Source organism: Anthonomus grandis, chromosome 12 (genome assembly GCF_022605725.1).
Source record: "Anthonomus grandis grandis chromosome 12, icAntGran1.3, whole genome shotgun sequence".
Classification (NCBI taxonomy): Eukaryota; Metazoa; Arthropoda; class Insecta; order Coleoptera; family Curculionidae; genus Anthonomus; species Anthonomus grandis.
In genome coordinates, this window is record NC_065557.1 from 8,749,817 (window position 1) to 8,766,995 (window position 17,179).

At 31.2% G+C, this 17,179-nt stretch overlaps 1 protein-coding gene across 1 annotated transcript; it reads right to left on the reverse strand.

Moving 5' to 3' along the window:
* Positions 1-5: 5 nt before the first annotated feature.
* On the reverse strand, positions 6-17,177 carry LOC126743302 (uncharacterized). The gene is made up of 12 exons (XM_050450332.1): positions 16,480-17,177; positions 14,355-14,570; positions 12,427-13,024; positions 10,246-10,496; positions 10,009-10,194; positions 9,858-9,956; positions 9,567-9,803; positions 9,204-9,318; positions 8,764-9,145; positions 8,597-8,710; positions 8,324-8,550; positions 6-441 (listed from the first exon to the last, which is right to left on the reverse strand). Exons 1-12 carry the CDS (start codon positions 17,175-17,177, stop codon positions 46-48), a joined length of 3,519 nt encoding a protein of 1,172 aa, XP_050306289.1. The 3' UTR covers positions 6-45.
* Between the last annotated feature and the right edge of the window lie 2 nt (positions 17,178-17,179).

Below are 17,179 nucleotides of genomic sequence, written 5' to 3' on the forward strand. Positions count from 1 at the left end.
TGAGTTTTTTTGGAATATTTATATTAAACCATCAACATATTCCATTTAATAATCTTTTACCTCATCGACAAACGAATCATCTTCCAAATAACTATCGTCTGGATCATTTTCACCCTTTTCCACTTGGGAGGCACTTTCATCAACTTTTTGTTTTTTCGAATCCGGTTCTTCCGTAGCAACTTCTTCAGGTGATTCGGGTTCGACTTGATCAGGTTTTGGAATGTCCGTTTGGCCACTGCTGTCAACTGTTGGTTCCTCTTCGTTGTTTCTCGGTCTTTTGATGGTTTCACTCTCCATTTTCTCTTCAGTACTAACGGAAACTTCTGGTTCTGGTAAAGTATCAACATCATCATCGATCGTTATAATTTCTAATTCCATTTGGGAACTATCGGGTTCAATTGGAGGTTCGTCGGTTTTAGATTCTTGAGGAATTGTCTCGCTCTGTAAAGAATATGTGCAGTAATTAGTGTAAGAAGGATAAAATCGCGTAAATATTCAATACGTTTACACCGTACATACTAAATTTTTAAAATGCGATTTTAATGATTGCATACATCATTTCTTGTCGATGTGCATCCTAAAAATTATTATGGAATTATCTTATAAAAAATTGTTTCAGATTTTAAAATTATTTTTCTAGTATTTTTTCATATAAAAGTTCAACCTGAGATTGCAAGAGTGTCTTTTCAAGAGTTCCACTCAAAGACTCCCTTAGACGTCAATTTTTGAATCTAAGGGTAGAGATAAACTCTCCAACATAAAAAGCGTCTCTTTAGGAAATTTATTTGCAAATTAATAAGCGGTTTTCCTTTAAACTGTTTAGCTTTCTTAGTGCGTTTCTTTAATTTCTTTATTATTCTCAAGCTCTATTTAGATTTCCAAATTATTTTTTGTTGTATTTTTCCACATAAAACTCTCTAAAAATAAACATAATATTAATAAATTCCAATCAAAAGACGCTTTTTTTGTCATATATTTTATCTCTAAGATCTGTCCTTGACGTCTAAGGAAAACTTTGACTGGACACTATGTATGCCCTATTAAAATAGGAAAATATTGAATCGTTATTAAGGTATTTTTTTATTTGCAAGTTCAAGTTGGAACTTGCAAATAAAAAATTAGTCAGAAATCTTAATGCAAAACACTAAAGAAAGGTCCAAGAAACTTGACAACTTTAAAGGAAAACCGCTAATAAATGTGTAAATAATTTTCGTTAAAAGACATTTTTCATGTTAGATTGTAAAGCTTCAAGATCTGCCCTTGGAATAAAAAATGTAATTTTAAGTTGTTGTAAGTTTGTAAGTTATTTTTGTAATTTTAACTTAGTAATTTAAAAGTTATTGGCGATTGTATCATTTAGAAGTAGAAGACAGGGGTTATATGAAAAAACTAACATGTTGATGTAGGTTTAAATTAAAAGAAATTAAAGGAACTAAGAAATCTGACAACTTTATAGGAAAAGGGTTAATAAATGTGTAAATTTCCTTCACAAAGAGACGCTTTTTATGTTGGATGTTTTAGCTCCGAGTTCTGTCCTTGGATTCAAAAATGTACGTCTAAGAGAGTCTTTGACTATACACCCGGTATGCCCTTAATAGAAAAATATTGAAACGTTATTGTTTTTATTTTTTAGTGCAAAATAGAGGTTATGTAGAAAAATTAAAAAAAAATCATTTCATTATATTACCTGAAAAAAGAATCTGAAAAACTTGAGGAAAAACTAACGATTTGATGTAGTATAATTTTTCACTAAAGCAGCCGAAAAAAGGTAAAAAGAAATCTAAATAAAGTAAAGAAACAATAAAGAAATTAAAGAAACGCACCAAGAAGGCAAACCATTAATAAATTTGTAAATAAACTCCGTAAAGACGCTTTTTATGTAAAATAATTTAGCTTCAAGATCTGTCTTTGAATTGAAAAATTTACTATCAAGAAATTCTTTGACTGGATACCCTATATACCATAAAAAATAAGATATTAAATCGTTACTGATTTTTTTTTCATCAAAATTTTGGTCCAAGGGAGTCTTTAGACCAAACACCCTGTATGCCCTTAACAGAAAAAAATTAAATCGTTATTGAGATATTTTTTTATTTATTAAAAAATAGTTATAACGGAGTATTTGACTAACTGCTCTGAATGCCTTTAATAGAAAAATATTGAAACATTATTGTTTTTCTTTTTGACTACAGAATAGGACTTATGTAGAGAAAAAATGAAAACTCTAAGTCTCAGTCTCAAAATATCTTTTTAATTAATCAGGTAACATGTTTCGCTAATAAAGCATCATCAGACCTTATAGCTAGATGTAAGTACTTACTACTTACTATACTACTACTACTCAGTACTAAGTATATGCTTTATTAGCGAAACATGTTACCTGATTAATTAAAAAGATATTTTGAGACTGATAACGTAGGTCTCTTTAGAGATAATGGACGAGTTCTTTCAATATGACTTATGTGAAAAAATACACTAAAAATCTGAAAACTTTGAGAAAAAACTAACACCTTGATCTAATTATCTCATTTTCTACTAAAGCCACCAAAAAAAATGCAAGAAAAAATCTAAATAAAGTAAAGAAACAATAAAGAAATTAAAGGAACGCACCAAGAAAGCTAACAACTTGAAGGCAACCGTTAACAAATTTGTAGATAAACTTCGTAAAGAGACGCTTTTTATCTTGGATAATTTAACTCCAAGATATGTCCTTGGATTAAAAAACTCGGTGAGTGTCTCAAAACATTAGTCAAGGAAACAAATGTGTGTCTAGCCAGATATCACAAATGGTTATTAAGAAATAATTTACAAATAAATGTAAACAAAACTGTATATATGGTGTTTAGGAATAAAAATAAAAAAATAAGTGAAATAGACATTAAAATAAACAATAATCTAATTAAAAAAGTTGACTGCCACAAATACCTTAGACTGTATATTGATGAAGAATTAAATTACAAAAATTACTTCTGTCATGTACAGAAGAAACAGTGCTTGTGGTGCTATCAAAAAATGTGCGAGTTATTTGTCTGATGAAATGAAAAGAGCGGTGTATAATGCGTTGTTTAAATCACATTTGCAATACATGGGTACTATTTGGGAATGAACAACGAAAACTCTGGTAAAGAAGCTTCAAAAACTACAAAATCGGGCTATAAAATACCTTTATAATTTACCTAGGTTGTTTCCTACTGCTCAATTATATAAAACATACCAATTTTTAAAAGTTGAACAGATAATAAGTTTGGAGCGATGTAAGTTATAAAAAAAAATTATAAATAATGAACTTAAAACTAAGGTAACTTTAAATAAGAGTAGTGACTTTCACAATTATTTAACGAGGGCAAGACAATGTGTTTATCTAACAAGATCAAGGACTGACAAGCGGAGAAACGGTGTAATTAGCCAGTCAATAAGGTGCTATAACGAACTTCCACCATTTATTGTGAATATAAAAAAAACTAGTGTGTTTATAAAAAAACTAAAAAAACATTTGGCGGAATTAAATGCTGTGTATTTTGTTGAAACTAAAGGTTTATATTGGAGAAAATTTATATAGTTTTGGTATTTTTTGTTTTGGGGTTGATTTGTGGGTTAAAGGGATAAATATTGAAAGTGTTAATTTTTTTTATAGTTTATCTAAGCTTATATTATCCTGTATACTTAACTATTTAATTTAAATATTAAAATATTCCTAATGAAGGACTTGTTATCAGTTTTGTGTAAACTGTTTTAAGTTCAGTAATAAAGTTTATTAATAAAAAAAAAAAAAAAAAAAAAAAAAACGTCTCAGGAAGCCTTAATCTGTTTGCCCTTTAAAAATATTGAATTATTATTATAAGCCCAGGACAGAGTTGAACGTAAAAAAAGAAGAAAAACTTGTTTGTTCATTGCAAGTTTTAGAGTAGAAATAATCTACTTCAAGGTCTTACAATGTTATAAAAAGTTAAAGTTGTTTTAAAAATTAGCACGCAAATACAAAGCATTTATAACATAACAAATTGTATAAAATTATAAATAGAATGTTTCTGAAAAAACTAATAACAACAAGTGCAATACACTCATCCATATTTCTCTCCACTCATATGATTTTTACATTTATTTAATTCTAGTAGAATTGAATAATCAAAAAATGTGTTTATACAAGATTATAAGAAACAAACAATGTAATAAATTTTCGATAATCAGTTGTCACTTTAATTGCTATAGCATTAAATTCTTTAAACAAAATTCTTAAAATCATCTTAAATTGCTTGGTGTAAAAGACTAGGGACTAAAGAAAATAAACCCACAATTTGGTACTACTAGGTCTAAATTAGCCATTCCCGGGTAAATTAGGCTATGGAGTCTTTCAATTTTTTTTTAATTTGTAGCAAAAAAAATGCATGAGATAACCCGCATATAAGATAAGGAAAGGTTTGTAGAAAATTTGTCTCTTGTTTGAAAAAAATTGTTATACATTAAATACATACTAATACAAAATCAGTACAAAAATATATAATATACCCTATATTTTTCAGTAGTTTAGATTATTCATCTGATTTAAAGGAGAAACGTTATGAGCTTTTTGATTTTAAGTAATTGTTTTACAAACCAACATTATTCCTACATTATCTCTTCCTACTGAAAGGATCTTAATCAAATTAATCATAGGAAATTTTTCACAATTTCTATTAATAAGTGTAATTTTTTCACTATCTATATGCTTCGATAAAATGCAAGAAAATTGATATTTAAGCAGTAAAATTTGCGGGTAGCCATTTTATTAGAACCTCCCTTTTTCCAACCCTCAAATAATATTTAAACCTTAAAACCCTAATACCAAACAAGACACTACTTAGATTTAATATTATATAAAGGTTGAATGAGAAAGTTTAAAAAAAAATCCTTGAGCTTGTATACTTTTCTTTTCAAGGAAACATATAGTTATAGAATTTATATATAAATCGAATGGCCCGCGAGAACACCCGATTTATCTTGCCTTGATTTCTTTTTTGTGGGGATATCTGAAATCGAAAATTTATGCCACCCAGTCTGAATATTAGCAGAATATTTGCGGAACGGCATCTTTAATCAATATCATCAAATTTATACCCGATAGTCTTCGCAATGTCCGGAAACTATTGTAAGTAACTATTAAATGTAAATATTCAAAAGATGTATCACAATATAACCCTTTCTATTGGAAAGAGTAGAGATAAAAGGGCCTGGGCCACCTCGTATAGTCAAATTAAGTCAGATTTCGCCTATTTATCTTTTTATTTTAAAATTCGATTTTAAAACAGTACCGTAAACGAGGTGACTTTGCTCCTATTTTTGAAGATAAATTTAAAAATTGCTAAAATTATTACAAAATTACGAAATTTCTTTACTCTAGTTGCATTCTACATACAAGAAACATCTTAAAGAATTACTATTTTGAAGAATTGTGCGTAGAAATATCGAATATCTTGTTTTTTTTTAGTTTGAAAAGTGGAGCAAACTCGCCCATAGCCCGGGGTTATTTTGCCCCACCCTAAATATGTAGGCAAAACTCTTACATTTTATACATTGGAGCAAAGTTAACCTTATGTTTTATTTACTTTTCCCCCGCGAGTAAAAAGAGGGATGTAAAAATTTAAAAAAATTAAAGTGTTTGAGGTTTTTGATATAAGGAAATGCAAATGTTTCTTAAATATTACAAAAAATGTTAACACTTGAATAACTCATTGCAGTTTAATTAAAAAATAAATGCAAAACTACAAAAATTAAAAATAGATTCTAAAAATAGGAAAGAAAACACGTATAATAGGTAAGGCATTAGGTTAATAATTAAAGTATGGATTGAGTATGGATTGTATGAATACTAGTATATTGAAGTATGGATTGAGATATAGATTGGATTGAGATTGATACCAGCAGGCGAGCTCAGGCACAGAGAAGATGCCTCTTTTTGTAACTTGTTTAGGGGGTTTAATAGATCCCCGAACATCAGACCATGAATAAGTAAGCTCGTCTGGCTTTGAGGGCCATTTCCACATCTTTCCATATCATCTGATGAATTGTCATTAAAATGAAGTATATCCTCTCTCTGTTGGGTGCCTTGTGTAATAAAATCTTCTTGTTCCATGGCTTCATCTATTGCTCCATCTTCTTGTTCTATTGCTTCTTCTTCTTCTATTTTATTCTATTTTTTGTAATCGTACACAAAGTTCTTCTTGTGTCCAGTATTTTAAGAAAAGATTCTATCATCCTTTTATTATGTGAGGTTGAAAGAATGCGGGTTAAAACCTCCTCAATATTTAAAGGAAATATTCCGCATTTGCGAAAGCCGAAAAGCAAGTTATCTTTGATGGTTGGCTCAATCATATTCATCATTTTGGAGGAAAATTTTGTTTCTGAATGTTTGTGTTTCTAATATCATCTTCAGTGCCTGATAATACTTTGCGCCAAGCTATTTTGATTGGACGAAAAAATGCCACATCCAAAGGCTGTGTTAGGTGGGTACTATTTGTCGGCAAACAAACTAAACTTACTTGATTTTGACGACACAATCTAAGGGAATGAACTGTCAAATAAGAAGAAAGGATGTCACATATTAGCACTGTCTTTCCTTCTAATTTTTTCAATCTCGGCATCATTTGAAATTCGAGCCAGTCAGTAAATCTGTTGCTATCAAACCAACCCGAAGAACTAGCATTATAGCGACACCCTTTTGGCCCATTTTCTGTCCATGTAGTCCACATATTAGTAGCTCGATAAACCACATATGGTGGCAATAGTTCTCCAGCAGCATTTCCTGCGAACATGACAGATATTGATGTCTTCGAAGCATTTCGAATATATTCAGGGTATTTGGAACCTTTCTTGACAAGGACCCTTTTTTTCCCCGGATCGTCCGTAAGGTTTGTCTCATCAAAATTCCGTATATTGGTTGAAGGAATATCACGTAATTCACTGGCCAAATTATTGAAAAAGTTGCGTAGAACAGTTTCATCTACTGCCGCTTTTGCACGCTTTACATTGCAAAGCGTAAAGACAAATGGTGATGTCTTGCAATAAACAAATTTGCCCATTCATTGCCGGGTAAATTATTCTGGAAGATCTTCACATTTCTCCCACATCTGTAATAATCCTTAATAATATGACGCAGCTCTTGAGTATCGACTGGAAAACCAAAGTCTCCCAAAGCAATAATGCACTCAACAAAATCCTCTTCCTCTTGTAAAGAAAAAACAGGTTGACCACCTGGTTTTCTATTTCTGTTTTTTCTTAAGTTTATTTAAAATCGTTCTTCTAGGTATATTCTACTTTTGTTCTGCTTTTCTGTGTGATAGTGCCCCTGATCTAACTTCAGCCAAGCATTCTTCCAATGTTTCTTTGGTATAGTCTGCATACCTTCTGGCCCCAGCTTTTCTCTCATATTTCCTAGGCATGCTGAAACAAAAAAAAAATAATTTATGACGCCGACTTTTAGTTTTTTTTTTTGATAAAAAACAAACAGAAGCTTTCTTCATTATTTATTTGAAATACTTTAGCCGGAGCAAAATAACCCCAGACTTGTAGTTTGAGGTGGCTTTGCTCCGGTGAAAAGTAACCCCCAATACTGCGAAATATTGACAGTAAAACCGAAATTCGTTTTTCAAGAATTATTTACGACTATTAAATGGTTCTACTAGGTAAAAAATAATCACAAGGTAATTCAATATCTTTGCCATACTTACTTGTTACACCTAGAATAAAAACCAAAATACACAGAAATTTTTTTTTAAGTTAAATTATAACAAAATATTAAGCGTATCTTCCCTCTGCAGTTGACTGAACGTTACTGAAGGTATCGACGTGCGCAGCGCGCTCCGTATAGCCAAATTTGTAATGTTGAATACACTCGCGGTTTGGGTGCGTTATATTTACACGTTTTTGGGCGGGAATTAAAATAAACTTTTTTTTTAAATGGAGCAAAGTCCCCACGGGAGTGGAAAAGTCACCCCGGTTTACGGTATATGACAAAGAAACTAAAGTGGAAATCCGCCACTTCGTTGTATTTTAAATCGTCAAGTACGCAAAGATTTATTTTCGTTACAAGCAGACTGAAAAAAAATGTAAAACCATTACTAGGTTTTACATATTATAAACTTTTCATTTTTGAGATACGCTACTTTGACTTAATAGGAACGTTTTATTCCTGCTTTATGGGCACAATATACGAAAATTATTATACCTTCGTATGTTTTAAGATGCTAAATTTTATTGTAAAATATTGCTTTCTGTAAATTAAAAAAAATTTCACATTTAGCATAACACTTGTCAATATTTTTCAAGGAAAACAAAAAGATCTTTTTACCTCATTTTTCTCAACCTCATGTGACTCCTCCACCTCCTCTTCATCTATTGTCTCCAAAGAAACCTCATGTATAACACCTCCTGAGCCATTTAAATTTCTATTAACACTTTCAACATCTGCATCAGGTGTTGTAACAAAAACACGTCCATCAAATTCAACATCATCGCCGCGCTTACTCGAAGTCACCGAGCCCAATTCTTCAAACTCATAATCTCCCAGACGACAATCTAAATAAAATTACTAGAATATATTAAAATATATAGCAAAAATTACCTTTTTCACTTTGCCTATCCCCCATGGAAGACTGATCAGTTTCAGGTAAATTCACTCTGTACGAACATCCCGGTTGCTCACTACTCTCATCATTTAAATCAATAGTGGAGGCATCTAAAAAGATCTTCATTAACATAGAAGATGGATGATTGATTGATGAATTTTACCAAAATCGACACTATTCTTCTCCGCATCGTCAGGAATCTCTTCCAAAACAATAAATTCTTTTTCAACGCCTCCAGATTTCTCCTCATTTTCCTCCCTTTCAACTCCAAGACACAATGAGGGAAAAACTGGTTGACAAATACTCTCAATCAACCTCAAACCCCTTTGACATGTATCCCTTATTAAAACATTTTTACCATTTAGGCCCCTATTTAGGATATCTATGGTAGTTTGCAGGGGTGGTAATGCTGCAACACTCGTTTGGTCATAAAGAGCCACAAGGACTTCATATAGTTTTGCTTGACATTGTTGGTCTGTGTAGGGATGTTGAGTTCTGCCCGTTTGGATGCTTATAAGGGAGTTGAAAACCGACTTATAAAGATCCTTAAAAGTTTATTAAATGTTTAAATAACTCCTCCAGAGATTTGGATACAAAGTTTACCTTAATAAGATCTGTTTTGATGTTCAGATTGGTGCATTCTAGGAAATTTCTTAAGGCGGTAAGTGCAAATTTGCAAGTGGATATTTCAACAGATTTTTCAAATATGTTTGAAGACCTAAAGGTTAATAAACCAATAATAAAATTACGTAAATACTATTTTCCCTAATTTTACTTGTGCTAATGTTAATGTCTTGCTCATTCATAGTTTTAACCACTAGTATTTAAAATTATGTTTTTGTGCAATATTCAATACATAAATAAAAATAAGATAATTAAAAATCATGACTTAATTGAACAAAAATTTATGTAATATTTCCCAAACCTGACACTACTAAACAGAGTTAAAAAACAAAGTTTTCTTACTCATTTTTACTACTCTGGCCACTATTAATAATCCTGTTGGCCATAGCTTTCCTCTTTGCTTTTTGAGACTTTTTACCAGTGATTGCCTGAGAAATGGCCAGAGTTACTTGAGATTTAATTGGGGTTATATCCGTTAAAATACATTCCAATAATTGAGCTTGAAATTGGGGATGTAGAGAGCTTTTTGACACTGCCATCCACTCTGAGAAACATTTATAAGCAGCTTCTTGATACAAACTATTTAAAAAAAAAAAATATTATGAGACATTGACATTCCCTAAGATATCTTACCAATCAATTTTATAGCAATCACAATTGTGGCTCCTCTGAATACTTTCTACAATAGTCTTGGAAATAATATAGGAAAATGGCAAGCAAATTGACTGGTACCTGTAAAATGTTATATTTATTGAAAGCCATGTGTGATTAAATGTATTTTTACCAAATTATAGTAAGTCTTAGGAGTTTAAGTGAATAGGCCTGTAATTCTAGAAGCAATAATGAAAACTGGTAAGTTGCCAGGGTTTGTTGAGAATTTCCAGAAATACACTTATGAAGCGATGTTGCTCTTGTTATCACATCCAGGAGATATTTTGGATTTGTTTCTTTAGCAACAGGATATTTAATTCTAAAAAATTGTAAAATAATAAAAACCCTACGAATTTACAAAACCTTTTACCTTATCATCGTTTCCAAAAACTTAAAAACATTCTTGATTCTTTGAGCAGTGACATCAAGAACTTTTAGGGAATTCCAACCAGGATCATCCTGGAAATCAAACGATTCACAATCAGGAGTATCAACTTGAAATAATTCTCTTTCTCTCTCGAAAAATTTGTCATAGAGATTATGTAAGGTTTTGCACAGCTTGTGAAATGACTTGGTGAAATTTTGTCTGTGGTTTATACCATTTGTACCAGCTCCTCCAGTCTAAAATAAAAAATTATATTTTTTTTAAGAAAATAACATCCTGGATATCTAAAAGTCTTTTCCAAATTTATCATGTAATGCTAGCAAATCAACAGTCATATATAGAATAAGAAATTACTCAACTAATATTAAGTACTAAGCTAAACTAGACTAGTTTCTTTTCCTACACTTTCCTACAGTGTAAATACAAATGTTTCCTGCAGCCTTATTTTTTTTAAATAAAATAATTTATTGACCCCTTTAATCAGGGTTTTGCACACTGGTACCAGCATTTGTGACTGCATAGTTGAGTGCTTTGAGGAGGGGCAGATTGTAGTCCTAATTTTCAATGATCTCCCCAAGGCCTTTGACTGCATATCACACGATATTCTTTGCTCTTGCTTGGATACCAGTTGGAAGGCAGACAGATCAAAGAAATAAATGAATAATAACTTTAATAAGACTAAAACGATGATGTTCTCCAAAAAAAAAACTCACATCCCAGAAAACACTAAAAAAATCAAGTTCTTGGGAGTAACTCTGGTTGACCTTTGAATGCCATGTTAGCTGGGCAACATACGATCTTTTTAATATATTGAAAATAGTTGATATGGAAACATTAAAAATTGCATATTATAGACTTTTCCATTCTGTATGCATGTATGGGCTACTGGCCTGGGGACATTGGGTGCTTAAAACATTGAAAGGCCTTTGAAAAAAAAACCTTTGCCGAGAAGAGCAATTAGGATTATAGCTGGAATTAAATACCATAATAATGCTAAGCCTTTCTTCAAAAGTCTAAAGATCTTGCCACTTCCAACACATCCTTGAGGCTCTCCTGTATCTTTGAAAGAACCTCTCTGGCTATACCTCAGTTCAGGAGACCCATGATCACAATACTCATCAATGCCTTAATATGCAAATTGATTTTGTGCTCTTACAAACCTCCTGGAATGCAGCCGTTATGCTCCTACATTTTTTAATAATTTGCCACATAGTATTAGAAATATTCCTCTAAATTCTTTTAAGTATAAAATAAAACAATTTCTTATAGAAAAATGCTTTGATTCAATTGAGGAATTCATGAGCTATCAGGTCCATTTTGATATTGTGCTCTGTAACCTTCTTTCTTTGTATGTATGGTTTTAATCTATTGACAATGTTTTTTATGCAAACATATAAACTTATACCATTAATATAAACATTAAGTAAGCTTAAATAGGCATTAAATACATAATAGTAATAAAAATACTAAACAAATCCAAAGAAAACATCCAAAAGATACAAAAATAAATAAAAAATTATACATTATCTTTTGTTCCAAATTATAAAGTTTCTACATATTAAATCTACTATATGAAAGTAACAATATCCAAATTACCACAAAAAAAATAAAAATAAAGATATTCAACTCTTTTATATATTTTTTAATTTCATTACTATTGCTTTTTTTGTTTTCTTTTTTCTATATAAGATATTACTCTGATAAAAACTCTTCATATAAATAACCTAATTTTCTGACACTCTTTTATAAGGTCTGTAGCAGGAAAGGATGGACTTTGTCGAAGGGGTTTATTTGACCTCATATTTTTGAGGTGAGACTAGTGTAATATGAGCATACATTATTTGTAAATACAATGCTTGTAATTGTTTTTTGTCTACAATTTTATACATATATTTACCTTGTTCTAGATTTAATAATTTATCTAGGTTAAACACCTTTAATGTATTATATAAATTGTCTGTGTGTGTAAACTTGTTAAATTTAAATAAAATCTTATAATGAAATTAAGTATTTAAAGTGTCTATTAACATCTACATTTATATACAGCCCCAATCATTGGAATTATTTTTTATCAATACATGAAAGGTGCTCTTTTTAATTTCATCTAGTATTAGATACAGATATTTTATAAAAAGTACTAGTACATAACAAAAATGGTAATTTTACCTGCTGTAAATGATGAAAAGCTAATGAGGCAACCTGAACGAGTTGAGGATCTCTACTATCAAAGTGAACAGTGATAAATCCCTCGATTTTTTGCCTATGTGGTCCAAACCAACTCGGATAATATTCCATACAGATTACCATCAATTCCAAAGCTGCTTTGCACTCAAAAGAATTTATAGAGGAGGTGGTCAGACAATTGTCCAATACTTTTGAAATGTGCTCGGCAACAAACTTCTTGTTAAAATCAGACTCATTGTGTGATGCCTCAATAATTTTACTCAAGGTCTTCAGTTTCAACTCTCTCAAGATGTCATCGGGAAACTTAATAATGCAATGATTAACCCAACTGAGGGCATATTCACTGATAGCGGAGGCACTGCAACTGTGTATCAGCAGGTTTAAATACTCGAGACCTTGTTTACGATTTTTTGCGGTAGATAGGAGTTTATTTATTACATTAGTGATGCATTTTTCGCTGGTTTCTTGCTGAATGTTTAAGTTGAGGATGCTAGTAAGCAGTCTTTTGATGCTCTCTTCGCTGCTAGAAAACGATTCTTCGAGCTGAGTTGTGGTTAGTGGCATTTTTAAGGTTCGAATTAGTTATTCTATGATGGTTTTTGGCAATGTTACATTTAAAAAAAGTAAAAATATATTATTAAAAAACCATGTAACTCCCGATGTTAGAAATTAAAAAGTGAGGTTATGTAGTCAGGACAGTGTTGCCAGATGATTGGGTGAGAATTATGGTACATTCTGGCCATAATTATGGAATTTTGTACAAAATTATGGTACAATCATACAATTCTGTCAGTACACAACCTTTTCCTATGTATCACGTCACGTCACAGTCGCGCCGTCGCCAAACTTATAAAATGTGTTACATTTTGTTGATAATGGATTATGAATTTAATCAAATTTCCTATTCTAATCATTTCTTTTAATTAAAAGAACGATTTCTAGTAGAAATAAAATACTTTTTTAACAAAGATAGTAATTTATTGAAAAATGAACAAAACATTGCACTCAAATTCAAAAAAGAAAAATAGATAAACATTAACACAAATACATATACATATTTGTATATTGTAATATTTGTATTTGTAATGTTAACCAACCCTGAAACGACTTATCTAATTCCCAATCCTTTCGATAGCTTTGGGGTCTATTTGCTCGTCTATTTTTACTTCCAAACTTAACTTGTTTTAAGTTTCGTTCACTATTTTCATCTTCGGATTCAGAATCAGAAATATTTGTGTTTTTGTTTTAAGCCGGAGTTGGAGGTGGATCTTATAATAATTATTGAAGCTTTATTCTTTAGTTCTATTTCACCCCCAACAGCCAAAAGCAAACAAAAATAATAACAAAACAACTTAACCTCAAATAATAAAAACAAATGACGGACTGTTGACGTTTAGAAGGGTTGTGTCTTAATGTAGTTTTGTGTTTAATGGGATTTTTCATGTACATTTCGCATTTTACTGCGAAATTGTTCATATCACATTAATATAAAAAATAATCATAGAAATTTATAAAACCCAAAAAAAAAAACAAAATTATGGTACAACTATGGTACATTTCTGATTATGGTACAAATTATGGAGCAAGCAAAAAATGTTGCAAAATTATGGTACAATTCCATAATTATGGTACGTCTGGCAACACTGAGTCAGGAACACATTTCCCTACAAGTTTCGTGTGAAGTTAGCTACAGACATAATAGGCAGTGGTAAACTATTGATATTTTATTGGCCAAAATTAAATGATCTTTAATTTAATTTTTTTTTAGATGAGAGAATGGAATGCACTTTTACGTTACGAATGAAATGGTCTTTTACATAGTCTACCCTGCTGGGTAGAGTGGAACTTATCGAGTATTTAAGTGAATACTAGATGCTGGGTGAGTGGTTTAAATCCACTAAACCACTTACCCAGCAAGATTCTTACCTCCGTTAACCAGTTGAAGTTCGGAAAACCTGAACCCCGCACGTGCGGAGCTATTTACATCTGTGACCTGTTTAATCGGAACCTTTATTGTTTTGGTGCCTAGTTTGGTCTTTTCTACAAGACCTCTTCTTTTCGTTTTCCAGAGCTTGGAGAACCCGGCTCTACTCTGGGATATTGAGCATATCCGTTGGTCTTTAATGCTAGATAATATTAACAATGATAATATAAAAAACTTTATTTATTCAACAAATTACAATGTTTTAAACAAAAAAACAAAACAAAACAAAAATAGGTTTATTAAAAAAAAATCCTAATTGTTTACAAACCCCATTTAATTACACAGTAAACAAATAATTTTGTGTGTGTACTTATTCAAAAGCCCAGTCTAAAAATGTTTTATTGTTACAGTAGAGGAGTACCGACAACCAAATAACAAATAAAAGAAACATATTATTATATCTTTACATTACTTTTTCCGTTCCTTTCCTTCATTATATGGTTTCCACAAGATTAAAAAATGTTGCTTGTTTTCATATTAATAATTCAGTCAATAAGTGCAGGTTTCTTTATTTTAAAAAACGATTTGTTTGTGAACTGAGGTGGTAAAATTTTATACATTTTTGGAGCAACGAAGAGCAGACTTTTCTGTACAGAGGTATAAAATACTTGAGCAGCGGTAATCATATTATTCGCAACAAATCTAGTTGAGAAATGATTATTTGGAGTACCTACTCTGAGGTAATTTATTATTCCAAAAGAGCCTAACAATGATTTTAATGTAAAGTTAATAATAAATAATAAATAGTCATATATTTTCATCAGGTAAGTCAACCAATTACAGGAAATACAAATATAAAGTTCATAAAAATAACAAAAAAAACCAAAAGAGAAAAAAGAAATGAAAAACAGTTTAACAAAATTATATAATACATCATAACTCTTACCTAAACTATTAAATAAGTAAACAATAGAGAGACAGTAATTAATCAATTAACCTTGCTAATTATTGGTTTCAAAGAATCATTGAAAATATCACAATGTGTACAATAAGTATTAAACAAATAACAGATATAATTTATTGGCGCTCTAGTTAGCATATTAGTTCTAGGACGTTGACAATAAAAAGTTACATCTTGCGTTTAACCTGAAAATTATGTACCTAATTTGATTTAGTAATTCGGTACATTCGATTTTAGTATTTAAGAGTTTGAATAAAAAGGTAATTCCTAATCTATGCCTTCTGGTTTGCAAGGATACCATTCCAAACCTATCTAATAAAAATTCATCATTGTGTCTAGTCCTCTAGCAGGAGAAATACCATCCTTCTTAAAAGCTAAATATTTTAAACATTTGCGTTGCAGAAACTGAAGACTCCTGACTTATAATATCGACCCGGTAAATTGGATGTCAAATGAGACAGCCATACTCCAATTTGGATCTAACAAAACTAGAGTATAGAATATTTAATGTGTTAGGGTTATGAACATTTTTGCTTTTGGGAACCATAAATATCAAAGATTTAGAGGCAGTTAAAACGAGAATACTTAACTATACAACTATACTGAATAAAGGAGGCTGCTTTCACACCTGGTAGCGGCGCAGCAATTACCGTAACGACGCTCTGCCGCATTATCTATTTACATGAGGCAACATATTCCACAGCAGTGTAGTGAATATGTCGTCATCTAGTGATGAAGAGGACATTGTGTTATATATGTATTTTAAGAGATTACAACAGAGAAAAAAAAAGAAAATATTGGGTTGGGTTGGGTTGGGTTGGGTGCATCCATACATTGAAAGAAACATTAACTGTAGGTTATTTGTTGCCGCTCAAGAATTAACTTTAAATGATGGAAAATTTCAGTCAATGTACAGAATTTCATTCCAAGAACTTGAACAACTTATTAGTCCAATTATTCGTAGACAAAATACGAACATGAGAGAACGTGTAAGTGCTGGAGAAAGGATTTTAATAACTTTGAGGTAAGTACTATGAATAAAACAAAACACACTACTCTACATTATCTATGTTATATCACTGATCGGATATAACATCTATATTGAAATTCGGGAAAAAAGAGTAAACAAACATTTGGTGCTACGCCTGACCCTGATTGCGCTGTCGGAATTTCATTGTAATAATAATCTTCTGGAGAGTGAATCGGTCGATCAGGAGACACTAAAGGTGTTAGTACAGAGTGGCTGGTAGATGGTCTTTCGAATAAAGATGAGGAGGATGGATTGAATGTAGGTTGAACATTTTGCGATTTTATTTCATCAACAAGGATCATTACTTTGATTTTAAATTTCCTTTGTTGTTCTTCTGTCATACTTTCCAGGTCAGGTAGCATGCTTAGTAAGAAGTGATGCATGTGGCTGATTTTTTCTTTATTTTCAGAGTTCTTCACATCTTGAACCTTTCTTGTTTTTGCTTTTAAGTAGTTGACAAATGTTTGCTCACCTTCTGTGTTGTAACGTTTACGACATCGAACGGTACTCATTGAGGTAGATGCTGGCGTCGCTGATAAATGTTGTATTGTTTTCTGTTTTGCTAATGATGCAGGTCGATTTGTTTCTTCTGTTAAATTAAAGTCGTCATTCCGAGAATTTTCATTAAAATTTTCATTTGAAGGTGAGTCTTCTGTTGCTAGATTTTCACAACTACTGTCTTCATCAGGAATAGGTTCTGGGACATTGCCATTATTTTCGGAAGTATTTACTGCTTTTACATAAGGCAGTATAAATTGAAAATAATCCTTGAGGTAATACGGTTTTTTTGGTTTAGAACCACTTAGAGGGGTCTTCATAC

Coding starts and splice junctions, on each gene's coding strand:
- LOC126743302 (XM_050450332.1), bottom strand. CDS start 17,177: ATGAAGACCCCTCTAAGTGGTTCTAAACCAAAAAAACCGTATTACCTC. Junction 10,497..12,426: donor CTTTTCATCATTTACAGCAG/GTAAAATTACCA, acceptor TTTTTATTTTAG/ACTGGAGGAGCTGGTACAAA. Junction 9,804..9,857: donor GATTGCTATAAAATTGATTG/GTAAGATATCTT, acceptor TTTTTTAAATAG/TTTGTATCAAGAAGCTGCTT.